The sequence below is a fragment of the Haliaeetus leucocephalus genome, unplaced genomic scaffold, assembly GCF_000737465.1.
Source record: "Haliaeetus leucocephalus isolate CR32 unplaced genomic scaffold, Haliaeetus_leucocephalus-4.0 Scaffold495, whole genome shotgun sequence".
NCBI classification, from domain to species: Eukaryota; Metazoa; Chordata; class Aves; order Accipitriformes; family Accipitridae; genus Haliaeetus; species Haliaeetus leucocephalus.
This window is the reverse complement of record NW_010972931.1, coordinates 6,453,222-6,479,949: the sequence shown is the minus strand read 5'-3', so window position 1 is coordinate 6,479,949 and position 26,728 is coordinate 6,453,222. Positions and strand designations below refer to the sequence as shown.

The 26,728-nt window shown below is 39.0% G+C and overlaps 1 protein-coding gene across 3 annotated transcripts; it reads left to right on the top strand.

Annotated features, from left to right (window-relative positions):
• The first annotated feature begins 629 nt into the window (after positions 1-629).
• Positions 630-26,345, top strand: LOC104836920 (interleukin-1 receptor type 1-like). 3 transcript variants are annotated; one of them, XM_010575715.1, is made up of 12 exons: positions 630-707; positions 3,338-3,421; positions 4,719-4,785; positions 6,463-6,694; positions 8,736-8,925; positions 9,977-10,151; positions 11,380-11,445; positions 15,379-15,499; positions 18,477-18,622; positions 20,211-20,354; positions 21,425-21,589; positions 23,112-26,345. In XM_010575715.1, exons 2-12 carry the CDS (start codon positions 3,419-3,421, stop codon positions 23,486-23,488), a joined length of 1,686 nt encoding a protein of 561 aa, XP_010574017.1. In that variant the 5' UTR covers positions 630-707; positions 3,338-3,418; the 3' UTR covers positions 23,489-26,345. The 3 variants fall into 3 exon arrangements, with proteins under 3 accessions (XP_010574017.1, XP_010574018.1, XP_010574016.1); XM_010575716.1 differs by having other exon boundaries at positions 3,338-3,605; XM_010575714.1 differs by lacking the exons at positions 630-707; positions 3,338-3,421 and having other exon boundaries at positions 4,695-4,785.
• Positions 26,346-26,728: the final 383 nt, after the last annotated feature.

Below are 26,728 nucleotides of genomic sequence, written 5' to 3'. Positions count from 1 at the left end.
GGGGAGCCACAGTTTGGTAGGAGTGAGCTATCCATTATTCCAAAAAATCCATTATCCTACTGAGCTGAATCAAAGTTCTGGTTTGTTTCCAACAGCAGTTCTTAAGTTTTCAGAGTTTTCATCAGGGACTCAAGCAAAACGCTGGATGTGTGGTGTTTTTCTTCTTCATAAATTCAGCAGCCGTGCACTTGTTTGACTTGGACCATTTGTACGTGCTTGGATTCTCAAAAAACGGGCTGGGGTTACTAAATGAACACTTTTCATATAGATTTCGAAATTGGAGTGCTGTAAAAGCTGAGAAATTGGCATAAAACTCCTGCACAAAAATTGTTTTATAATGCAGAATCCTTAATTCAGATATTTTAAATTAATCCTTAAATGAGAAATACCCATTACTTTTTTTTGGTAAACAATATTACTGATCCCTCCCGAGTAATACATTAATTTTTTTTATACTTTGCATCACTGTATTTTTGATACATACAGTTTTATCTGCATGAGCCCATTTGGTCCTTTTAAATGCCCCTTAACTGTACTTTGAAAATGTTAGTGGAAAAGTAATAACTTACTTTGGATTAAATAAGAAATATTCCACATTAAACTCCACATTACTTTATACTGACAGGTATCAGGAGTTGAAATGACATAGAAAAGTCTTCAAAACGCTGACTGCAAGATGAGCTCCTTCCACTTGATGCTGAAAGGAGGTACTGTTTTCAATTGATTTGAATATTGGTAAGATCGCTCCTTTCAAGGCAGTTCCGTTGCTCTCATTGCCTCCAGTTTGAGGTGAGGTGGAAGTGTGTGCGTAGGTAGCTCTTCACTGTACGTGAATCAACTGGTGGTGGCCAGTTATGTAGAGCTACAGATATCCATTTTTATTTTTTTTTAATTCCTCCTGTGCTTTAGTGAAAGTTGAGGCAGTACCTGTAACAAACGCTTTGTTCAGATTTAGACCGGTTAATACTTTTGTCTCAAAGTTCAAGTGGAATTTATCTTTTAAAGATTTAACTATTGTAGGCTTCTTTGTGAATATTCATCTTTGATTTCTGAGACTTCATTTTGATGTAGCTTGAACAGAATGTCTTATATAATGGGTTTTCCTTAAAGGTATGACTATTCTGTAGTCCTGCAACTTGCAGGATTGTCTGGAAAGGAGGCATTTAAGGACTAAAGTTTGTGGTCATCACTTCAGTGTCAGAATACCACAGTGCATAGCCCGATCCTCTTCTAGAGGGTGCTTGCGCATCGTTGTGCGTGACTCAGTGTTCATGCATGCCCCTGTAAAATGATCAGCTGCATTTTGTTTATATACTGAGCATGTTTCCCAACAGGAAAGTTGGGACCTCAGGAAAGTGGTAGACTGGAAACAAGGTATAGTCTGTTAGAAATTTTATCTTGCTTTGCTGTTATGGTTTAACCCCGGTAGGCAGTTTAACAGCTTACTCCTGTCAACAGGAGTAAGCACAACAAGGAACAAGGTGTGAGTTGTATGAATCGTGGTGGGTTGAATCTTGTCTTGGTTGTTCTTTGGAACAAGTGGTCATACATGGGTTTGGTTCTTCCCCTCCCCCATTTCAATTAAACTGTATTAAAGTTTTACTTTAAAAGTTAATGCAGTTCTTTCATATAGGTATGCCACTAAATTGGGGCACTTCGCACCTCTGCTATTATGTTGTTTGCAGAGATGTTAATGAGTTGCCTTTGAACCACGATTTCTGTGTTCTTCTGTATGGCTGAAAGGCTAAGGATCTGTTGGTCCCTTGCTGTAATGAGTCCCCATAGACAGTGATCAATACTGAAAGCTACTTAAATTAACAGTGACAACGTGCTGATACACAATTGAGGGGCTTAGATGCTTTCTATGCTACTGTCTTGAGTGTTTTTTCATTGTGTTGGCCTTTGCAAGGATCTGTCATGTCCAGGTATTTATAAATTATTTACAAGTAAAATCTTTTAAAGATTGGAGACAGAAAATTTGGAAAACAAAGATACAGTTATGTGTTTTGCCCAGCTTCCTGCAGGACAAGTTGCTAATTCCGCTGCATGCGGACTTAGGGACCCAATATGTCTCTAAACTTGTTCTTAAGGCAGTTGAGGTTGGCAGTGTGCCTAAGGCAAGTAAAAGGGCAAGTTCTGTGAAGATGGACATCCTGCAAAGAACAAAATGTCAGTATCTTAAATTAGGTCCACATGTTTTCTATTTCTGTTTTCAAGATGGTAATTTTAGAAATTTGAAGGAGCAGTAGGAAGTTGTATTTTGACTATGGGAAGATAAATATTAGGAAAGGAACTTGGAAATGAAACCTTTTCTGTTTTAGTAGCTCGAACCACAAACATGATGGGTTGGTGGCGTGGGATTTTGTTTGTTTGTTGTTGGTTTGTGGTTTGGTTTTTTTTTCCTTAAAAGACTTCCCGTACATTTTTCCTTTGAGCCCAGCAAGCTTTGAGCTGAAACAGTTTATCAAACTAAGTTTGTAGGCAGTGTCATCAGTGAAATTGCTATTCTCTCTACATAAGTGAGATTTTTGAGCTTCTGTGGTTGTATCACAGGGGCATTTCATATTGCTGAGACTGGGATAGAAGGCACTACAAGGCTAAAGTTGTTAGGTATGTGAACAAACATCTGCTTTTTAAACAAAGTTTGCTGTTTCACATTTGTGGATTTTGGATGGAGTTTCTCTGTGTATTCTGCTTAAGAAAAAGTGTAAAAACCTTGTGTGGTTGCTTGAAACCATACTGACCAGAATAGAAATGCTCCATATACTGTGAGGTGTTGCAACTACAAAAGCTAGAAGCTTCTTCCCTTTCCAGAGTTTTTAAGTTTTACCACTGCAATATTTGAAGGGGAGGTATGTGTGAATTTTGAAATAAAAAAGTTGAGCTTTAGCATACAATATGAGAAAGACATCCACCCTTGGTCCTGGAGACCAGTAATGGGTGCAAAATATAAAGCTTGACCTGTTGGTTGGATTGCTTAGTTGTTCTTATCTTGCCCTAAATTTAAGTATTCTTTGTTTGGTTTTAGTAGTTAAATCTGTCTTACAAAGTGGCTATTTATGTCTGGTTTTTTTGCTTGCTTTACACCTGTGTAATGTTTTCTTGGTTTTGACAGAAACTTCCTTTTCCAAAGGTCTTTGCTAGAATTCTTGGTCAATCTTTACTGCAAGTTTTGTTGTTGCTCTTTTGTTTTAAGTCATGTCTCTAGTGTAGGCAGAGGGATGCTCTTGCTTTTACATTTAGGATGTCTGTAGAAAATTTGGTTTTGTATGTGTATGCTGCTGTCCAAGTGATGTGTTCTGTAAAATCTTTTTTTCCCCTTCTCCACTCTTTACAGGTAAACTGAAGCTCCAAGGATGATGATCAGCTCATTGGCAAGTTACAGGAAAACCACATACAAGGCAACTAAATAAAGACTATGGTATGAGTGCTTTGTCAGATAAACTGTCCAAAAGTAGTACATACTTGGAGGCTGTTGTATTAAAGTGTTGAACTCTGCTCTGTGTGTCCCTCTGCTACCCCAACACTTCTGCGTATGAAATGTTTCAAAAGAAGGAGCTTGTGTGGCTTATTTGTCACTAAAGTGAACTACATTGCGTATAAACGTAAGTCAAGGCCATGTGCGTTTTTCAGGGAATACCATCTCTTCTTCCAGCCATTTCTAGCTGGGTAGAAGGCAAATATTAACTAGGACCTGTGCAATGAATGTTTGGCAATGGGGCTGCTATGTGGGAAACCAGATTGCTTTAGAGTGAGAGGCAGCAGCATGCAAAATAGTCAGGAAATGAGGAAAGGCAAGACAGCTAAATGCAGACCTTAACCTACAAGGAGCTGTCAGAAGGGAAAGGGGTTAAGTGTTTGCCAGCTGGCTAATGGTAGCAGGCTTGGCAAGGGCTCTGATGACCTTGCCATGAAAAAGCAGGCACATCTGAGAGGGGAGCAGGACTTGGTTAAGATTTAGAGGTTTCATGGAAGCCACTTGCGGGCCATGAGGGCAGCGGGTGTCTGTTCAGTCATGTCTTTGTTGGAGAAAGCTGCAAAGAAGACCTGAGGTGTGAAGTGAAACTACAATTTTTGAACACTTTGTTTTGTGTCTGACCACAGCAATTCATATTAGCTGCAGTTTCCACACACGTTTGATTTTCGATGCCAATTTAAGTGCCAGATCACACTGGAGTTACAGCATGCTTGTCCTCCTCTGAAGAACTACAAGTTCATCTGCTCTTAAAATCATTGCTGCCTCAACTGTACAAGAACAGTTCGAAGAATGAAACCTCATACATCTCTATGATTGTGTGTCTCAAACATGTGGAAAGAGGAGTAGCTTAAATCAAGCTTGGTTTCTAAATTAAATGGTATAGCTTAAATCACTGTATGCTAGCGTAACTTGTCTGTGCTAGAAGGTTGGGGGTTTTTTTTTTGGGCTTCACTATGCTGGCGAAAGAAAATCACACTTTATGCAAGAGTTATTCCAGTAGAAACTTGGAAAAATTCCAGTAGAAAGCTGAAAACCGAGCAGCCTTCTGTGGAAGCCAACAGTTGCTGTAGCTGAAATCTTCGAAGGCTGGGGCTAAATTACCAAACCCATTTTTTCCCTCCCCAAGGTGACTAATAGTTGTCCTGATTTTTTTTTTTTTTTAAGGAGTAATGCAGGGTGCAGAGGACAGTGTAGCTTGAACACTCTTATCACACTAATGGAAAAAAATTCTTCTTTGCAGCAAAAGATGACATCTACATTTTTGCTGCTTGGTCATCTCATTCTACTGATACCTCTGTTCAGTGCTGGTAAGTTAAATATGTTGTTGAAATCACCATATTAAAAAAGAAAACCTTCAAGAGGTATTTAGTAGAAAATAGTTACTGAGAACAAATAGTGGATTTGGGATTTGGTTTTGCTTCAGTGTATTGAAGGCATGCTGAATCCCTCTTCTTGGATTGAAGTTGCACTGGGGATGGAATGGACAAATGGACATCAATATTTTTAAACCTAGCCACATAAATTGACAGTACTGAGGCTTTGATTAGCCTCTCCCTAATTCCGATGAAGAAAGTCCAAAGAGATTGGCTTCATTGACTTAAAGTTAGCTGTTGAACGCCTTCTTTAAGAGACATGCTGTAGATCTGGTCCTGAAAGCAGTAGGGCTCGGTTTCCTTTACAATTAATTAGTAATGTTTTTAATGGTAGATCTAATTTTTCAGTAAAGTTTAGGACTACATAAATTAATGGTGCTTGTCTTGCTGCTCTAGGCATAAGCAGTCCAATACTAATGTCTCTTAATTAGTTTAAGCTCCGTAGGGAAAGCTTTAAATTAGGTGATAGGAAGGTGGCGGGACTGGAAAGATTACTGAAGACTTTTTATTTTGAAATTGAATACATTAGCTTTGTATTTATACAGTCATTCAGCAAGATTTGTAAAATCAGTTCCGTCAGATGTTTTGCAGTTTTGTAGGAATTCAGTGTTGCACATGTATGCAAAAGTTTGGAAGCTTTTAAAATCTGCTTTATAGCCAAATGGCCTGCTCTGTTTGTGCTAAACTGGTATTCTCCAAGTAGTTTTTGCTTGCAGATTTGGGTTCTTGGTGACTTTTTGCAGCATCTGCCCTTCTTTCTCTGGTTTTTTTTTTTTATGTTCAAAAAACAGCTTGCTAGGCTGTATGATTGTGTCTTGTCAACTTGTTACACAGCCATAATTATAAAAATGCTGTTTATGCTTGCCTTTTATGTGATGTTCAGAATAATGTTCATAATTTAAAGGGCCTTCTGGATAAAGATGACCGAAATTGCAAATGTAGTAAGGAAATAATACATGATAGTCAAGAATTCTTAACCTAAATACTGTGCCTCTCCAAATTTCCTTTGTATTATGACATGTTGGTTCACGGACTTCTTTGATGTGTTGAGGTCTTGATCTCATTCCATACTGGCTTGTGCTTCAGGTCAAAAAACATCTTCCCCACCCCCACCCCTTTTTTTTTCCTAATTTGTTTTTGGCCCCGTAGTCATAATGGCCAGAGTACTGTGAGGAGCTCTGCACTGCTACTGTTTGCACCATGCTTTTCATAGATAGTATCCACATTAAGAATCTGGTAATTCTGCAAAAGTACTAACAAGCTCAGATAACAAGGACACGACAGGCGAGTTGTGGAGCTTGTGTTGCCTGGTGGATCCCATGTATCATCTTATACCCTGGTTTGCACTGAGGCTATTAGACTTGTATGTGCTTGTTGCCGACTACCTTAGTAGAGGGAAGTTGTGGCTTAAGCTTTGTAAAATGTGTAGTTTAGATCCTCAACCAGAAGGTGCTAAACAAACAAAAAATGGTAGCCTTGAGATGTTTTAATGGTAAATTGTTACAGAAAGTTTATTTTCTAATTCTGTGTACTTGGAATGGATATTAATACTTCTAAAACATGAAAGCATACAGATTAAGTGTTGATTTTTTTCTTTTTTTTTTTTAATAGAAGAATGCGTTATATGTGATTACTTTGTACTCGTTGGAGAGCCTACAGCTATTAGTTGCCCAATAATTACATTGCCAGTACTTCACTCTGATTACAATCTGACGTGGTATAAAAACGGTACTGCTACACCAGTAACCACAGAGAGAGACGCCAGGATTCATCAGCGAGAGGGCTTGCTTTGGTTTATTCCTGCAATGCTGGAAGATTCTGGACTTTATGAATGTCATGTAAGGTAAGGAAGGCAGGAGAGAGACGACTGGGTTGCTAAAGCTTAAAAGTGTGGTAATATATTTGTGGAACTTGAATGTACAGAATTTTTTGTTTTAGGTAGAGAGCTTAGATCAGTTAAAAGCACTGTTTTGACCATGCTTTTTTTGTTTCTGTGTGCTGCCTTTTCTTCTTTTCTTCCACACATATAGCATTGCAAAAGTGGTTCATACAGAGGACTCTTTATCTTAAAGCATGATAATATTAACAATGGTCTGTGTGGGTTGTTCGTTTGTTTTGTTTGTTTGTTTTGGATGAATTGTAAGGTCACGGGGAAGGGTCTTAACTGCTTCAGCTTGTCTTGTGTTCAAATGGCTATTTGATACTGACAGAAGAACATTTTGGTTTCTTCATTGGACATGGTTAAATGGAAGAAGGATCTAAGAGGAGCAAACTCTACATGTTATGCAGTATCACCACGCGCAGACTTTCTGGAGACCTGAGCAATTTTTTGGGAATCCTTTTAGGAATTTACAAATTAAAAGGCAGAAAACCATTCTTCTGTTTTATTTGAAAACATGGCCAGATGTTACTGGTCAAAAATGAGAATGCATGTGAAGAGCAAAGCAATGTGCTAGATAGCTTTAGAGACAGTGAAAGTAGTGTGTCCCCAGTACTGCTCAAAAGATCTGAGTGCACAGAGAAGCAGAAAAAAGGAATAGATTCTTTTCACTTCTTTGGTACTTTAAAGTTCTTGCCATATTTACAGCTCAGACTAGTGCACTGGTCTACACCACTTCAGGTGGTCCAATCCGATTTATAATGGCTGAAATTCACCATGTGCTGAATAGCAAGTTAATTTGGGGAAGGCACGCAGAAACTGTTCTTTTCCTCGTGGTCTTGCCACAGCACACTGAGAACAGCCAATGCAGGCTTTTCGGGTGACCCAAAATTTTAGTAGTGTGTAGTTACGTGTACTGGCACGCATACGGCACACTAGTTATGCTGAAGGGGTTTGGGTTGTGAATGTAGTAACAGTGATCAGCAAAAACTTCCAGTGTAGGCACAGGTTGCAGGCCAGAGTTGATAATGAAGCTAAAATTGGAAGTCAGAAGCAATGTAGTCCTTTCAAAGCTACCCAGTTAAATAATTTAGTCTTTCCTGCTATGTTTCTAGTTACTCTAGCTATGAGATGTGTTCCCATGGGCACCTCACACCCTGGCTTGCCTAATGTCAGCAGGACAAAAAACTTGCTAAAGCTGTGTTAACTGTAGGCTACATTTTGTGCATCAGTCACTTAAACCTTAATTACAGAGCTTGTCAAGGTATAGTGTATAGAAGTTGAAGCCAGGACTGTCAAAACATGCAGTTCACTCTCCTGGAAACTTCTCCCTTAGCATAGTATTGAGAAGTCAAGAGTTGAGCAATGAATTAATAGAGAGTATTCCTTTGCTTCTGGCACAGGCTTCTGGTTTCTAGTGCCATCTCTTCTCTGCAGAGCTACTGTACCACAGGTTCTTGTGAGCTCTTGGTGTGAAGTGGTTTCACATTGGTACTGCACCTTGATGTATATGTTATTCAAAAGCTCTGTCTCTCTTCTGCTAAGAGTTACAGCCTGTTTTTCTTGATACGTCCCTCCAAGGAACGCTGAGATGAACCTGTCTTTTCCTGTTCATTTGGCACCGACGGTGTTCCAGGGCAGATATGTTTTGGGTTACCCTGCACTACTGTGTGTTGGCAAACGTAGCGCTGAAAATGGCAAGGCTGGGTTGGTGCCGCGGGCTCCGTAGAGTGTCAGTTCTGAGAAGTTCTGGTATCCCCACCGGTGCTTCCAGAGCAGACCCCACTTCTGCTCACAACACAAAATCAGAGCTTATTCCCATCTCTCAGTCTGGAATTGGGGATGAGGAGCTGAGGGTGGTGTTTGGGAGCTGGGGGGCTGTAGCAGGGGTGTTAAAAGCAAGCCTGGTGGAGATGCTGAAGTCCCTCTCCATAAACTCCCTGACTTGCTGGAAACAAGCAACCTTATTGTTAATGACCTGACTTGTCTGCTGTTCTAATTACAGGAGCCTTAACCACTCTAACAAAAAACCTATAAATTTAACAGTTTTTAAGAATGATAATGGTCTGTGTTTTAATGGAAAAATGAAGTTTGAACAAAAAGTGATGAGCACAAATACTGGCAAGATTATATGTCCTGATCTAGAACATTTTAAAGATGAAGACAATAATCAGCCTGAAGTACACTGGTATAAGGTATTGTGCATGTGTATTTCAGTTATACAAGATAAGAAATATTCTGTTTAAAATGTGTTATGAAGTAACTGTGAAAAGCAGCTTTTGGAAAGAAAGGTTTCTTTTCTCTACAGTTTAATGCATCTGTCTTGCTACACTATCATGAAGGCGTAGGGAGGTATGGGAGGCATATTTTAAAAAACAGTTCTCCATTTTTGGATTGCAAGTTTTTTCATAGTCAAAAACCTGTGGTTTAGTTTGCTGATTTGTGAAAATCTAGTTTATCCTTTGATTATTTTAGGTAGATAAGTTTAAAAACTTGTATGTTTCCTTAAATACAAGGCTCTGCATAATTATTTCAGTTTTGCAGAATATTAGGCTTGTCCTATCTCATGATCATGGTGTGGTATTCTTGTGCCTCTTGCTCTGATTCTGCCAAAATACTCTAGACTATGCAAGCTTAGAGACATGTATTTTGTCCATGTTAAGGTCAAATTGTAAAGTAGTTTCAACTCTTAATTCTGATGCAAGTACCTACATGGGCCTGTACGTGTAAAATAATCTTGGTGCTGCACCTATACATCATCTTTTGAGATGAAGTGATTCTAAACTGCTTATAAGTCAGGGAAGAGAAGGAAGTTTGTTACACTACTTGCATTGCCACAGAAACAGTAATACACCCAACAGCGCAAGGCGCTGCTACAGAAGCTCTCATTCATCTCAGTGAAGTAGGAGTGCAGGCATGTATTGTCATAAACTCTGCTACATGCGTAATGACTCCTATTACACCTGAGATGGGTAACTGTCAAGGTATTAAATGAAGGCAGTGAACTAGAACACAGCATTTGAAAACTTAAAGGATTGGCTGTAGTGATTTTTGAAACGTGCAAATGCAGCAGGATGTCATCAGGCTTCATGTTAGAGTGTAGTGATGCTTGGATAAGAACCCACATCATGACTTCCAAAAAAATCAGTATTTGGCAAGTATTTTAATGATCAGTAGAGTTCAGTAACTTATTTAATTATGAGATTATTAGTTCCCTTAAATCACAGGTACTTTTGATATGTTTAGGAGTGTAAGCCTGGATTTCTTGAAGACAAGCGACTTCTTTTGGCAGAGGGTGAAAATGCTGTCTTGATTTACAACGTAAGTCTAGAAGACAGAGGAAACTACACATGCCGTATGGTATACACATATATGGGAAAACAATATAATGTTTCACGAACCATGAGTCTAGAGGTTAAAGGTGAGTGCACTGAGGTTATTCTCGTCTCTTTTTGGCTCTGCTGTAAATATTTGTATGTAGGCATAAGCTATTTGGCGTGTTACTTTTCAGCTCTGTGAAATGAGAATTGCAAATCTTCTTTTAATTATTTTTTTCCTGAATGTAAAATAAAAATACAATAATGCATGTTGCTACCCTTGAGCATTGCTTCTGAGGAAGAATTGTTATGGGGAAATGAGAAATGTGGGGTTAGGAATGACAATTAGAAAGAAGCAGTGGTTACTGGGGTAGGGTGGGTTGTTTTTTCTAAAACAAATAATGCACCATTAAATTAAATAGATTTTTTTAAAACAGAGGAATTTTTGCTGAGACCATCACAGCAAAACACCTGCTTGTGGCCCTGTTGGTGACCTTGCTTACGAAGTTCACTAGAATCTCAATTGATGGGAAAAAAGATGTGACAATCTGTATAAATACTATAAAGTTAAGCAGCCAGTCCTTTCCAGAGGAATACTTACTGTTGGCACTTGGTTGTGCTTTTCTGCACACAGGACTCATAACTGCATGTCTCACTCTCCCAGTACTGTCATTTATTGCTGTGATCATTATGACTGCGTGTTTGTAGGCAACATTGCTGATGACCTGACCAGTACCATGGTAATAGTCCTATCAGAAAAGTTGGCTGGGGTTAGAGTGTCCATCTTTTTAGACTAAATCAAAATTCTGACTTTAGATAGGTGACAAAAGAATAGTGGGTTGTTAGCAGCGAGTCTATACATCGTGAAGAATGATACAATTCCAGCCCCATTTAAGTGTATGCTTGTTTACTCTTTTACTTAAATAGATAATCACCTGATCTAGGAGGTCATTGATACAATCCCTCCTTCTCTTCCTTATCCATCTCTCTGACAAAGTTAATTGCAATTTTGGGTTTGTTTTTGTTTTCTGGTTTTGTATTACTTTTATATCAACTGCCAGTAAATGTGAGTTGTGGTTGGTTGGTTTTTTTTAAAGTCTTTTTAAGGTAAGCTAAAGCCTTTTGTTAACTTGGAAGCTAAAGTAGAATAATTTGGGTAGAGTACAGCAGATCTTATGAGATACTTTCCATTGTAAATTTGAAACTGGTAGTAAGTGTGGCACTACAATAGCACCAAACAATAAAACAAAACCATTGTCAAACTATCAGTTGAAGTAAGTTGTGGAACTCTTCTTGCCTTTAAGATTTTATTTTTCTCTTTCCTTCTTTTAGAAGGACCACTGCAGGTGAGACCAGAGTTTATTTATCCGAAGAACAATACAATTGAAGTAGAACTTGGTAAGTAGTGACTATTGAAGAAGTCATTAACATTGAGTAAAACAAATAAGCTCCTGGTCTTTCTGAAATAACACGTGAATAGTTGCATTGACTTCAGCAAGACTGGGAGATAGGCACGTGGATTGAGGATATCTTGAAGACAGATGATAGAACATGATTCCTGCAAGTAATTTGCAGGGGGAATAATTGTGTGCCTAAGATTGGAGTCTCTTGACCAGCAGTGTCGGGTGGGATGCATTTATTTTTTTTTTTTATTATTGCCATCTGTCCTTTGTACCACTTCTCAGTGTCTGTGTCTTGACATATCTTCAGTATCTGTGGAAATATAGTTACATATATATATCTTTCCATATATGTAACATGTTAGGATAGTTACCAGTTGACCAGTTCGGTAGTTTTTCCTCCTCCTGTATGTGTCCTGTCTCCCTTCCCTCTCCACAACCTGGATTTTGTTCCTTGTTCTAGCATATTAAAAGGTTTCAGATACTGATCTTTTGTGAAACAGGGAGCTGCTAGTCAATGGATATCCCAGGTATTGTTTATCTTAGAGATTTCTTAAATAAGAGATTCTGGATATAAGGAATAACATCTTCCCAGTGAGGACAGCCAGGCAGTGCAGCAGGCTGCCCAGAGAAGTTGTGCAGTCTCTGTCCTTGGAGGTTTTGGAACCTGACTGGATAAAGCTCTGAGCAGCCTAGTGTGACCTCAGAGCTGGCCCTGCTTTGAGCAAGAAATTGGACTAGAGACCTCCCAAAGTCCCTTCCAACTTCAATTATTCTGTGATTCTATGGGCCAAGTATATCATATGCAAGTCTTTTCCTAAGCAAACCTATACATGTTTAGATTGCACCTTATATTGCACAGAGTTCGGTTCTATTGATGTAGTTCAGAACAATGAGTTTTGGAGCTGCTTGAACTGTGATTTTATTATTTTTTTTTTCCTTCTTATTTTGCACCAAGAGGAACAGTTTCAAACAAAGTATTTGATTAAAAAGGGCATTAACTGATTTTGGAGAAGTGTGATTGGCTGTTTACTAGAATTTCCTAGTACAGGATCTAAACTGTCTTGTAATCTTTTGAGGAAGGGTTATTACCAATTAGGTCATTAGAGAAGCTCTGAGGAAAGGTTGTGTTGCGGCTCTGGCACCATACAGGAGCTGACGCCAGAGCGTTGTGGATTATTCTTATGTACATCACACTGGTGGTAGTCCCAAACAACACAGCTACTTTTGCTGCTGCTTTTTCTGACATTGAGCTTGTAAATACTGTGTAAATCAGATGTTCTTTTCTGACATTGAGGCTTCATGCTTCTTTTCACATCATGTGAAACATTTTGTCTGGCCCAAATTCTAACTTTGAGTATATGGTATTGAACTGAATTGAACAGCACTGAAATACTGGTGGGTTTTGTTTGTTTGGGGTTGGTTGTTGTTGCAGTTGTTCTGGGTTTTTGGTGGGTGGGGTTTTTTCTTTTCTTTTTGACCTCAATAGCTTGTGAAAGATACCTCATTCTGAAGTTGCCAGGTTCTGGTGAGGATCAGTAGGTTTTGACCAGAATAATGAATGAGCTTTAACAGAAATTATGTTCCTCCAAAGTCCAGAAGGCTTTGTTTTAGACAGTGGGAATATGCAGGACCTGATACGAACAGTATTATTTTATAGACTTGCGGTCCTGCAGTCTTCAGATGGTTATATAGTTCTGTTCGAACTACTCATGTTCGAAATGGCTCAGCAGCCTCTTCTTTTCTGGTAATTCATCTTCTCTGGCTTCATTACAATTACATGCCTGAAAATCTTTTTGTGCTCTTCCACTAATAAGGAAATCTGTTCACCAGGTCTTAGATTGAAACAGGGAGACTTTCCACAGTCATTTTTTTACCTCACGCAACTCTAATCTTTATGTGTGAAAACTTTCCTTTTCCTTTGAAATTGTAACTGTAGAAGAAATGTAGTAGTATTACGGTGGGGCTTCCTTGTACTGCATCTCCCACCCATAAAAATATTATGTGAATCTCATCCCCAGTTCTGACTGGTAATTAGTTATGACTTCCCATTTAATTCAGAAAAATTCTTACCAATGCAACCTCTCCTCAGAAGGAGTCTGATCTGTATAGTCCCTTAAAAGGCTCTTTAATTTACTGAAGACATCCTTTAGGATTTTCTTTGTCCTTGATAATACTTACTGAGAAAATGGATAAGTGAGCGATTAGTCCAGGGGCTACCAGTGACAGCCTGTACTAAGATGTGTTATGGGACAACTTGTTTAAACTCCTTATTTTAGAATAGCATTTGGTCCATATTTGTTATGGCTTGGACTCTACCTTAATTAAAAGTTGCTGATGTATTATTGGATGCATTAGACCAGCTAAGATGAACAAACCTTGATTGCCTTACAGACGTTAGGAAAGCAGGGACATGTGAGACTAAAAGGAGACACAAAGCCTTCACCCACAAGGTGGTTTATTGTGGCTACTGAACAACTACAAACAATTCCCTATTACAGGGGGACCCTTTAAAGGAAGTTGGTTAAGTTGTTTGTTTAGTTTAAAAAGGTACTGCCATTCAAAAGTAATATTCTCTGTCTGGTACCTTTAATGGGATGCTGGAGGTGGGGGGGGGAAATCTTTGCTCCTATTAAGTCCCTGGCTGTGTGGCAGAACCTGGAAACACCTGTATGGTTTTTCAGTGAGAAATGGCAGGAGAAGGTAGTGCAGAAACTTAACAGTACATTCATGAATGTATGGAAATGGAGGGCATGGAACACTTGAGGGGTTTTCTTCCTTTCGAAGAGCTGTGCAATGCACTAAACCACATCTTTAGAAAAATTCATTATTGTGTGGAAAGACATGAGAGAAGAGATTGGGGAGCATCTGTGATTTCTGTGAACTCTTGTTCAAGTAACTGCTTTGCATGTGAGCTAAAGGTTTATTCCATACTTTTGATAGAGACTATCCCTTGGTGGAAGCATCTAGATCTGATGTGGTTCTAGGAAACGAAACACTGAGATCTTTACATAGGTGAACTGAGAGCCCACCTTCTCCTATCAAATCATAACTTCCATGGGTAAGATACAGAAGGAAAGGACTCCAAGAAAGCTGCTTACCTTCCTGTAAATGGAGCTCTCTGAGGTACATTGGCGATAAATATATTCTGCAACTTGGCTTGCTTTCTTAATACTGAGGCATTCTGTAAGATCTGGACTCTTGGTGGCAAAGGAGCTGAGTGACAGGTGAGCTTGCTCTGGGAGCAGAGTATTCAGAAACCATCCCAGTGGACAGTGTTGGCCAAAAGACTCTTATCTGGAGTAAAGATATGTGTGGTCACTAAGCATGGGGTTCAGCTCCACGGTGTAGTTGTCTACACACAGGTATCTGCATATGAGCTAGGGCCCTTAATTCATGCTTTTATCAATGGGGGCTCGATTCAGTTGCCTATACATAGACATCTGGTGCTGTTTTGGGTGGTCTGGCTGCTCTAGCAGTGCAGGTTTCTTGAGGATCTGGAGTCCTATGTGCCAGTTCCATACAGATGCCTTGGATGCTGGAGAGCATCTTGGATGTCACCTTACTGTGTACGTGCAACTGATTTGAGCCCTGGAGATCTTTCAGTGGAGTCTAGAGAGCCATTCAGTTGGTAAGGTCCACATGTCCACTTTAAAGTGAGCAGACTTCAGCAGAACTGAACTCTCTTACTAGCTTAGACATATAGTTTACATGTAGATATGAACATTTAGACACCTACATTTAGGGTAGAATTTATATCCAGATCGGAGACACCCAACTGTGAATTACAAATGGATAAGTTTTAAGGACTCTACTTTCCACAAGGTAAGTGGGTTTTTTGATATCCCTCCTTTTCCCAGCTGTTCCCCAATCACTTGATCCTGCTTCTGTTACAAGACCTTCAATTGCCGTATTTAAATGTTTTTTGTAGGCTCTCATGTAGTTATGGAATGTAATATATCAAGTGGCATAAATGGCTTGATTCCATTCTGGCAAGTTAATGATGAGGATGTTGATAGCTTTGATAGCACCTACAGGGAACAGTTTTATGAGTAAGTATCCTTATACATTGAATTGTAAGTGCATTTGTAGGTGAAGTAATCTGCAGTAATTTGCAGTGAATTCCTGATAAACTTGACTACTAGTCAAATGTCAGTAGTCATTAGAACACTGATTAGAAGTCTGCATCAAGTACGTTATATTCTTATTGCTTGGTTTTAAAAAAATACATCAGTATTTATAATAAAATGTTTATCTGATACAAATGTAATGAAGCAATCGTATGTAGGTTTTTATAATGCTGTTGTGAAACATATAATTTTGTAAGACTTATTTCTTAGGCAATCCTTTTGCTAATAGACTAAAGCCTGCCCTCTGTCATTAATATGGGAAGGATAGAAGGTTCCAAAACAAAAAATCACCCAACTTATTTTTATTTGTGAATTTGGTCCTTTTCTAAGTACAGACATAGCTGCTGATCCTTGAGAACACAAAGCAGAAGGTCTTGTTGCAGGACAGTTAGGGGTTTTTTTATGTTCAGGAAAACTAAACGCAAATTAAGCTGATAAAACCATCAATTATTTCAAGAGATCAGGACCTTTGCTACTCAGTGACTGGTCTATGCTGTAGCACAGTGTGGATGTACTGTTTGCTTTCTCATTGTACCAATCACTGCCGTTAAATATAACCCTTAAAATGTAGTGCAAAGAAGAAAGAGGAAAAAAAATCTCAGCCAATCAGTTCACTCATGCAGAAGCATTGCCATCTCCACCAAGCGCCATCATCAGTGCAAAATACGGCTAGAGAGTTAGGTTGCAGACTACTTCTAAAATGATATTTTTTCATTCATCTGTGTCTGGCATCCAGAAGGAATCTTTGTCCCCAAGTTCCTTTTAGGGGGAATTATTACTTTCATTGTAGAACTGTATACTTGGCTGTTTGCCTATAAATATTAGGGCCCCAGCTTATGCTCTGTAAGGCACAACTAAGTCCATTATTCTTTCGGGCGTGAAGTTTCTCAGCTTCACCAGTTAAGACACATATGTAGCTCTGTGTAGCTATGTTTGAAGTTATAATAACTGCATTTCCTTCTGAAACCAACTTGCTGCTGCTATTAAACACATCTTCCTGAAAAGCATTTAATATATTTAACTCAAAGCAATTCTTTGTTAAGATTTTTGGCTTGCTTGGAAGCGATCTCCATTTCTAATCACTACCCTGCCTAATACTTTTCCCATGCCAGAGATGGAGATGTGCAAAATACATCCTGTGCAAGTTCTAATTAGGATTAATAATTCAAAGCAAGTTTTCCAGTATCAGAGAAATGAATCTAATTGCAATAATAATGTTTTATTTCAAAAAAATAGTAGCAATTTCTCAGCAATTAAGTTTGTGGAGCATTTGCTAGTAGCAAAGCATGCTGTAGGCATGGCCAATATCATGAACTTTAGGGCTTATGCCTGGGAGGTAACTCTTTCCTTTGATGGGAAGAAAGTTAAAACTGACTTGAACAAATCTGAACATGTTGCAAAATGGTGAGGTTTGTATTGGCATCCCATGACAGAAGTTGCTGGCAATTATTTATGCAATAGAAACTGGTTCTTCAGGATGTTCTGCAAAATGAATTTTCCTCCCTGAGTACATAAGGTGACGTCACTTTGTTATATATAGAGTAGGACACCAGTTCGTACTGCGGCCCCTCCCACCTGATACTTGTAAATCTACCTTAGAGCAGGATGGTATTTAGCAGGATAGCATATTATATCTCCAAGCTGCTTGTGGCAGTAGATATCAGACATAAAGGCAGTATCACCACTTTTGTTGTCATTTGATACCAGGGTCACCCAGCTTTTGTGAATTTTGTTCATCGTTGTTTTCCAAGTTGGTTGGCACCATTGACTGTGGACAGTGTGGGCTCGGGGAGTCTGTTAGTATGCTTAGGAAGGTCTCTGCTTCATCATCAGTATAAAGAATCCTGGAAGATTATTTTTCTCTTGACAGTTTTATTACTAGTTATTACTGGTTTGAATAGTCTTTCCTTCACAGAATCATTTAGGTTGGAAGGGGCCTCTTGATATTGTCTAGTCCAAACCTTCTGCTCAAGCAGGGTCAGGTAGAACAGGTTGTTCAGGGTTGTGTCCAGTTGGGTTTTGAATATCTCCACAGGTGGAGACTTCACAACTTCTCTGGGCAACCTGTTCCAGTGTTTGACCACCCTGACAGTAAAAAAGTGTTCAGATGGAATTTCAGATGGGAAGGTGTTTCTGTTTGTGCTCATTGCCTCTTGTCCTGTCAGTAGTCACTACTGAAAGGAGCCTGGTTCCCTCTTCTCCATTCCCTCTCGTCAGGTATTTACATACATTGATAAGATCCACACCCCACCCCCTGCCCCTGAGCCTTCTCTTCTCCAGGCTGAACAGTCCCTGCTCTCTCGTATGGCAGATGCTCCACTAAATCCATACATCTCTTGTACTGGGGAGCCCAGAACTGGCCTCGCTACTCCAGGTGTGACCTCACCAGTGCTGAGTAGAGGGGAAGGATCATCTCCCTCAACCTGCTGGCAGCGCTCTTAATGCGGTCTGGGACGCCTGGGGACTGGTTATTCCTCCTCAGGTGGAGGATTTGCATTTTGCTTTGAACTTCATGAGGTTCCTGTCAGCCCACTTCCCCAGCCTGTCAAGGTTCCTTTGGATGGCAGCATGACCATCATGGTTTGGCAGCATGGTTTATCAGCCATCCCTCTGAGTTTTGTATCATCTGCAAAACTGCTAATGGTGCGCTTTGTCCCACCCAGCAAAAAAACCCCAAAACACAACAAACCAATGTGTATGGAAAATGCCAAGTCACCTCTGGTCATGAAGCTGTTTTTTACAGGGGTGATATTTACTGTGCTTCACGGGCTTCTTACATTTATAGAGATAAAAAAACTAATGTTCTTGTATTTGTGGATAGATGAATCTATCCCGAATTAAGCACCAATACTTCAGTTTCTCTACAGATTTTTTCCTTTTTACCCTTTTTTAATGACAGAGAGGGGATGCCTCATGGACTTGCTGTATCTGGAACAAAATTCAACATTTCAGAAGTGAAAGTAAAGGATTATGCTCATAAATTTTTCTGCCACTTCATATATGGTTCTGAACAATTTACAGCCTACATCAAATTGGAACGGCCAGGTAAGAGATCTCATCTTGATAAAATGGTGATCAATGATGCTTACTTCTCAGTTAGTTTGACAATACCCTACTTAGAGCTAAAACTGTGTTATGTACCGTTGTGCAAAGTGGGCAATGCAGCTCAATACCTTTGTGAAATTTTTGTCATATTCTTAGCAAAATTAAAGAAAATAGTATTTTTAATTTGCTTTGTCTTCTCTCATTCAGTGTCTTGGGAAACATTAATGAAACACTTCAGTTTATTTGAAGCAAGAGTGGAATACTGTGCTTTATTTTACACACTTGTACTTAAAGCAGCATGTGGATCAGAGGAGATTGTGTGTCTAAAAGAGCAGTGAAAATGGCCAATTCTCTAAAAGAGCTGGGGGGAAGACATAACTAAGTGTGGAACTGACTGTCAAGAGGACATGAATGTATATGTGGACCTGGTTGTCCTGTTCTTCAGTAACAAATAATGGGCTCAGATTGCCAGAGAAAAAAACCAACATTTATTTATATAGTAGGAGAAACTCCTAACAGTGATGGTAGCGAAGGAATGAAATAGATTGCTTGGAAAGGTCATGGGCTTTCCATTATTGACACATGTGCTGTGTTATCAACTTCTAGATAGGCTCATGCATGTGGATTGGGAGCATCCCTTGTTGGAGACCCCAGTCTTGTGCTCAGAGACAAGGATAAGTTTGACCTATTGCTGGCTAGTGTGAAATTTTCTTTTTAGTAGATGAACTTAAAGATAAAGTGAGCTTGAAAAACTCAAATGCAAGGGTGAAGAAATTAATTTATTTTACTTAAAAACAGATACACAGAAAAGCAAATCACGAGATATTATACGTGCCCATTTTTTTTAATTTAGCTGCAGAAGAGTCTCTGGTCTATTGAGCTTGTGTTGAGCTGGCTTTGTCAACTGTGGCCAATCCTTTGACAAATGTTATTCTCAAACTTACCTTTAACTGGCTGCATTGTAAACAAATAATTGACTGAAAGTGGATCTGAGCTCTAGCTTGTTACATAATTGTAAGCTCTTCATAAAGATTGTCAGGGTAGGATTTAAACTTGGAAAGCCTTTAATACGGATGAACTAAAAAATGCAGTTTGTGGAGGGTGTGTGTTTGTTTTAAGGGCAAAAACTCTATTAAGAACAACAAATTAGTGGGTTCAATGACATGTCTTTGAAGAGGCTAGAGACAATGGAAAGCTGGTTGGTCTGGTGAGAGTAGCATGATCAGGAAATCACCTCCCCACCTCTGACTTTCTTGCTTTCTGACTGATAAAATTTTGTACGAGAATTCTCACTCTACTGCTGCACTGGGATATATGTCAATATTTGGTGTTTCAGCTGAAAAGTAGCCTCATTTGTCGCATTGCTGAAGTACCTTTTCTCTGAAAGATAAAAGCAGGCTTGTCAAATAACAGTATTTGCAGAAAGCATACATGAAAAACTTTCAGTCGTATTCATTCCCCCCCCCCATTTTTTTTTTTTTTTAATATTTTAATGACTAAACAATTTTGAACATCTCTTTCGTCCTTCTCTGGTTCTAGTGTATAACCGAGTTTTGTTTGTTTTCTGTCTTATTCCACTCTACTGCAGCTTGGAACATGCAGGGTTACTTAATTGGAGGAGGAGTTTCTTTGGTATTTTTAGTATTTTTTACTCTCTTTGTCTACAAGATTTTCAAAATTGATATTGTGCTTTGGTATCGGGACTCCTGCCATCGTTTCCTGTGTAAAAAAGGTAGGTTTGTGTAACAGTGCTGTGTGTTGTAATGAGCCTCCACCTTCCCTTGCAAAGCAGTGAGTTAACCTCATGGAGTGTGATTGGTTTTCCTTGGGATTTTTGAAAGGATAACATGTTTTTAGGATGTTTAGAATTAGTTCGGGTAAGAAAAGCATCTACAGGGGGAAAATCAGCAGCTTTCCAGGAATCCAGTACTATCATTCCTTTCCCTGAAGACCCACTTCAGGGCTTTGAATGCTGTTCTGACAGCAGTTGTTCAGATTTGTTTTAATTACTGTTCTTACAGAAAGCAGTAATACAGTGGAATTGTTGGGTGGTTTTTATTTTCTATAGACAAACCAGGACAAATTTCACTTAGTTTTTTTTTTTCTATTTGAAGGTACTTCTGATTATTTTACTTTCTATAAATTCCTGGCATTCAGAAAAATGTAGATAGGAGTGCTGTCTATAAGAGTATGCTGAAGCATGGGTCATTTCCAGACATCTGAGAGGAGGTACATGGCTAGAGAAACAGAAAATATCTTCTAGAGGTATTGAGGTTCTCTTAGATTTATTTGAAGTCTTTTAAATTTGATCTTTCTGAAAAGTTTGTTCTGAAATATCTAATACAATTCAGACCTTGAAATTTGCCAAATACTTTGTCTTTGTTTCCATATCTAAGTTGTTGCTGTGTTTTGAAACACCAGGTTACAAAAAGGACCTATGAATTATATGGCAGCTGGAATTTTAAGTATTCAGTTGTACTGCTGGAACTGCTATTTTCCAGATAATTCAGTGATAACGTTTTTTTATTTAGAATTCAAAAAAGAATATTCAAACCTACTTAATTTTGCAGGTTTCTTTTGCCTGTTCTGATCCAGCATACTGAATTCTAGAAGGCCCGATTCTACAAACATTTCAGGCTTAGTATAATTACACATGCCTAGATAATAGCAGGTTTAGGACCTAAAACAATTACTCAGATGGGGGAAAAAGCAGTTTAGAGATTTTTTTGTTTGTTTGCTTGCTTGCTTGCTTTTGTGTCTTTAGAATCCATTTTTATATTACTCCTATTGCTCACTCTTTAGTTTCAGATGGGAAGATCTATGATGCTTACATTCTGTATCCAAAGAACAGAGTGAGCTGCTTGTATTCATCAGATATTTTTGCTCTGAAGATACTGCCAGAGGTCTTAGAAAGACAGTGTGGATATAACCTCTTCATATTTGGGAGGGATGATTTACCAGGAGAAGGTAAGCTATCTGAAGACAAATTACACTCGAGTTTTCTCATTAGCAGCTGCAAATACAACTCAGAAACAGGCAATCAATCAGCTGTGATTCTAAATGTCTCCCACCATTGAATGAGCGATGGTTTTCTTATTCTCTCTGGAGAATGAGAAATACAGCGCTGGGTGCTCTAATGCAGTCTGTTTATCTCAGCCTTTCCCTTGTCATTATTTAGCTCTTCCAGGTTTTTTCAATGTCTGGCTAGCCTAGACATCTGGAGATGGAAGGATGCTGAGGGAAAGAGGAGTTGAAATTGTGGTTGTGAATGATGACTAATGGCAGGAAACATGGAAGAGTAGGTCTCATGAGTGGTGTGAAAAGAGCCCATTGCTTTGAGGGGCCATTTGACAGTACAACCTCTCTACTGTTTCATTTTTGTTTGCTCTGAGAATTGCTGTCAAACCAGCGGGATGCAATAAAGGGTATAATGGATGCTTAGACAGTGCAGGTGGAAAAAAAACAAAAAACAACAAAGCAACACTAAGTTATCAGGAAAGATCAGCTGTATCAAAGACTACTTGTCCGTAGTGAAAGTTCTTACAAAGCCTTACCTTCCTTGCAAGGCTTTAAAATCCTTGTGGAGGTTTCCTTTGTTCGCGTATGTGCATCAATTTTACATTTCCAGCATCTGACACTGAAAATTGCAAAGTCTGTTGCACTGATTGCTTATGTGAGGTGAAATGATGGAATTCTTTTGAATCATTCCTGGTCTTTTGACTTTTAAAAAGATAATACGGAGACTGAATAAATTGGCAGAGTAGGCCTTAAATAGAAGGTTTTGTTTTAAAAAAAATTGAGTATGAAGAAACCTACATGAGCTGGTTCATGGATCCCTTTTTTACATCTGACGGCTTTTGTAGTGGTTTGAGAAGGAAGGTTTCCCTGAGAAGTAGAATCTAAAGTGCTGCTTTATTTTGCCAGCTCAAAAAAATGCAATAGTCTGTTCTCAGGGTTAACCCATATGGTTTTTTGTCTGGTATTTACCATGTTTTGCTTTTAGAATTTAGAATTAATTGTCTGGAATGCCATTGAAGGGAGGATTTTTTGTGTTCTCTTCCACTTACATGTAACAAAAACCAGTTAAGCATATCAGAACAAACTCTTTAAGGAAAAAGGTCATAGTTTTATCTAGGCCTGTGGTTTTCGAACTTGTTTTTTTGTTTGTTTGTTTTTTTGAAATTGCACCCATGATGGTAATAAAATGGCATTAGTGAGATAAGTAGTAGGTAGTTGGTAGTTCTTCTCTCTTTATGCAAAACAAGAATATAGACATGCAGTCTGATGGGGTCAAATTGTGTTGCATTGACCAAATCTCTACTTGTTGGTCAGCCCAGTGTAACTGCTTGCAGGCTCTTATCCTATCCCTATTTGTGAGGTAAAGTGTGTTGGCTCAAATACCAAACAGTGAATGAACCAGTTGCAACATGTTGGTAACAAAAAATAGAAACATACAAGCCTTAATTTTGCACAACCTTTTTCTCTACAGCTGTGGCCAGCATTGCTGATGAAAAAATCCGTCAAAGTAGGAGAGTGATAATTGTTTTAATACCAGAACCCTCCTGTTACAGTATCCTAGAAGATGTGTCTGAAAAGCAGCTAGCCATGTATAATGCTCTTATCCAAGATGGCATTAAAGTAATACTCATTGAACTCGAAAAAATACAAGATTATGCAACCATGCCAGAATCCATCAAATACATTAAGCAAAAGCACGGGGCTATCCGATGGAAAGGGGACTTCTCGGAAAGGTCTCTCTCAGCAAGTACCAGATTCTGGAAGAAAGTGCGCTACCGCATGCCATCCAGACAAAGTGGATCTTCCTCAGGATTGCATTTGTTACCAAAAGACTTAAATTCTCCCTAAATAACAAAAGATGACACTTAATGACTAATTCAGTTCACATAGTTGGTGATTGACTGATTGAAGGTCACATGTATCTGTTTTGTGCAGACAATGTTATCCAAATTTTCTGGATTGAAGGTACTACGACCTCATCTACAGATGTGAATCATTTTTTCTTCTGGCCAGACCAACAGAACACCTTGAAATGTTGGCAGTAGCACAGTGGTGACATGGAAACCATGTAGGAAGTACATGAGGCCTTTTCCAAGAATTGCACTGTGACTTGGTGGAATTCTTTTGATATTAAAAATGGAAGGGGAAAAAACTATCAAAGAACCAGAAAACTTGTTTTTTGCAATAAAAGGTTGAATATGAAGGGAACTATATTAATTATAATTGTGATATTATGTAATGGGCATGGTTGATGCCAGTAAATGTTTTTGTTTCATTTTTTTAATGATACGACACAAAACTTTTGTTACAAGTTCGTTATTTGCCCTGTTCAGTTTGTTGAAAGATAAATCACTGTGTTACTGCATCAGTGTTATCGTCCAAGAGAAAAGGTAAGAGACAATCCCAGCCCCCCAAAAATGCTGTTGAACCTGACAAAGCATAAATACTCTTCCCTGATCTTTTTTACGTTTAAAAGAACTGTACCATTTTTAGTCGCTTGTCCCATGCAGACATCGTAAAAGTACCATTGTAATGCTGTGCTGAGTCAAAAAATTAATCTCAAGAGAATTTTTTTTTTTCCCCCAGTTAAGTAGCTTAGTATATTTGTTCTTATTTTACCCAAGTGGAACAATTAGCTAATGACACAGGCGCTCTCATGGGGATTACAGGATGATGGCTTCATCTGCCTTACCTTAAAGACCAGATCAAGGGACTTCAGGGCACCCACTTCTTGTGGGTCGTTGTTGCTGAAGGAGAGCAGGTCTTCCCTCCTGTTCCCAGCCAGGGTGCATTTGTCAGCTTTGAAAGCTGAAGCTGGCTGAACAGACTAATGTGGCAGAAATAGTTCTTTTCCTTAGGATAGTTTTCTCCCAGATTAATGAGTTTATGTGGTTCCCAAAGGGTTCAGAACGCAATGGGAGAAGAAGAGGGGTGGTGGGACCATATTTTTTGGCTCCAGATGTGTTTAGAAAATAGAGCTAAAATAGCATTGTTGCCCAGTAGTCCTTAAAGTGAGAGAGAGAGATGCCCTCTGTTACCCCCTGCAGCTGCTTGCTTTTCTCATTTCCCCCTGCCCTGATGATCTAAGGAATCTGAGGTGACTGTATTGAATTTGGCTGGGGCTGGATGAACTGGGGCTGGAGTCACAGCTTCCAAACAGCTGTTTGGGAAAGAAAGCCGTTAAAACTTACTGTGCATGTTGAATCCTTTCTCTTTCCTTTTTTTGTTTATTTTTTTTTAAACAATATTATGTATGCCACAATTGTTAACTCTGAAGTTATCTTTGACTTGTGTGTAGGCAGTGATGTAGTTTGTAATGATCAATTCTTTTTTCAGGGGAGGGAATTGATTTGATTTAAAAAAACTGTCAAATCTGTTTAATGCCATGTTTGTAGCTATGAATTTTATAGGAGCAGCCGAATTGCCTGTGCTTTTCAGTCTGTCCTTGAAAGTTACCTTTTTAAGTTATGAGAACTAGTTGTATATGGAAGCTTCAGGATTTGACTGTTGCTGCCTTTAACTGCTGCTTGCAACTCTGAATTCCTGTGTGTGCCCTGTCAGCTTCTCTTTTGCAGCACCTTTTGCTCTCTTCCCATTCAAACTCCAGCCTATCTTTTCCCATGCAGCTCCCTTATCTTGGAACAAGCAACTTACTATTGTGTCAAACTCCATCACTTTCCAAGCTGTCCTTTCAAGGCTGTTGCTAATACAATACAGTAGTGGGCAGAAATTTTCCCTTTGAGTTGGTCCTTTGAAAGCTCCACGTGTTCATCTGAAAAAACTTATGTTCTGCATCTTTCAGAATTTGTCTGCTCATTTTGACACTGCACTGTTGGCTTTTTCTTCTTTCATGGTTCATGCCTCCATCCTCAACCAAACAAAACTGATAGTGTGAGATACCATCCCACGGAAGAACTGCCCAGTGAACGTGGGATGGTGTGAACCTTGTGTTCTGCCTGATAAGTGTCAGAACCAGTGGAAATAGGTTCCTCTCCCACCTAAAGTGCTTTGGTTACCTTGGTGTATGCTGGAAACTTGAAGCTCTCCTTCTGAGAGACAGTGCCTTCTGAGCTTTGTGAGTTGAGTGTGTGTTTGGCCAGAATGGAATAAGAATCTCTTCATTTCAGGATAGGAGTGGGGAAAAGTGCATTTGAAGCATCAGACTATTTCGAACTGTCATGGTACTGGAGTGTTTTATTGATTAATGTCATGTATGTATAGACCAATGCACATGCTTATATTCTGTTCTCCTTCTGTGTTTTAGTCAAGACAAGTGTCAAGGGAGGATCAGTTCTGGTTATGAAGTGCCACGTTCACTTAGCTGTTGCACACAGCCTGCTTTTAAATGTGGTGTGTGTTCAGCGACAGCCTGTTGTAGGGTAAAAGAGCCTTGAGATCCATCTGAAGTTACTGAGATTGATCTAAGCAAGGCTAATTGTTACAGTTCACATCAATAGAAGAATTTAGTAGGACAGAAGCTGTATGGTTTGGTCACAGAACTCTTCTGTAAGAAGATTCCTATATCAAATGTGAAGACTAGACACTGGAAGTATGGTATTTGTACTCTGAGGACTAGGGTATAATACTGATTTTGTGCTTCCACCTTAACAGCTTGCAGTGTGCAGGCCAGCCAACAGAGTTCCAGTGACCTCAGGCCTCTTGAATTATTTTTGCTGACTGGAATAGATTGAATGAAAAACTGCTACTTGTCATCCCTACCTTTAGGGATAGGAAAGTTATTTTACTGAGCCAAAATACTGTTTAAAAAAAAATTTGTTCTTTTTGATGTATTTATACAAATGATGCGAAAGTTTTCATGTGTGTTTGTAAAGGCACTTTGAAGAAAGGTCCATTTTTTTAATTCAATAAAGGCACTACATATTTTTTTCTTACAGCACTTCTGTTTTGTTTTTTTTTTTCCCTCATTCCTCCGCTAAAGCATGCTGAGAAGGAACAGCAAGCAGCAGTCTTGAAGTGTCTTCAACAAGACTGCTATATTAGCTCTTCATTCAGGCTGCTGAATGACTGTGGGAAAGGGTCTTGTTAATCTGGTCTTGGCACAACGTGAGCACCGATCACCTCACCCTG

Coding starts and splice junctions, on each gene's coding strand:
- LOC104836920 (XM_010575714.1), top strand. CDS start 4,695: ATGGAAAAAAATTCTTCTTTGCAGCAAAAGATGACATCTACATTTTTG. Junction 8,926..9,976: donor CTGAAGTACACTGGTATAAG/GTATTGTGCATG, acceptor TGATATGTTTAG/GAGTGTAAGCCTGGATTTCT. Junction 20,355..21,424: donor TCGTTTCCTGTGTAAAAAAG/GTAGGTTTGTGT, acceptor CTCACTCTTTAG/TTTCAGATGGGAAGATCTAT.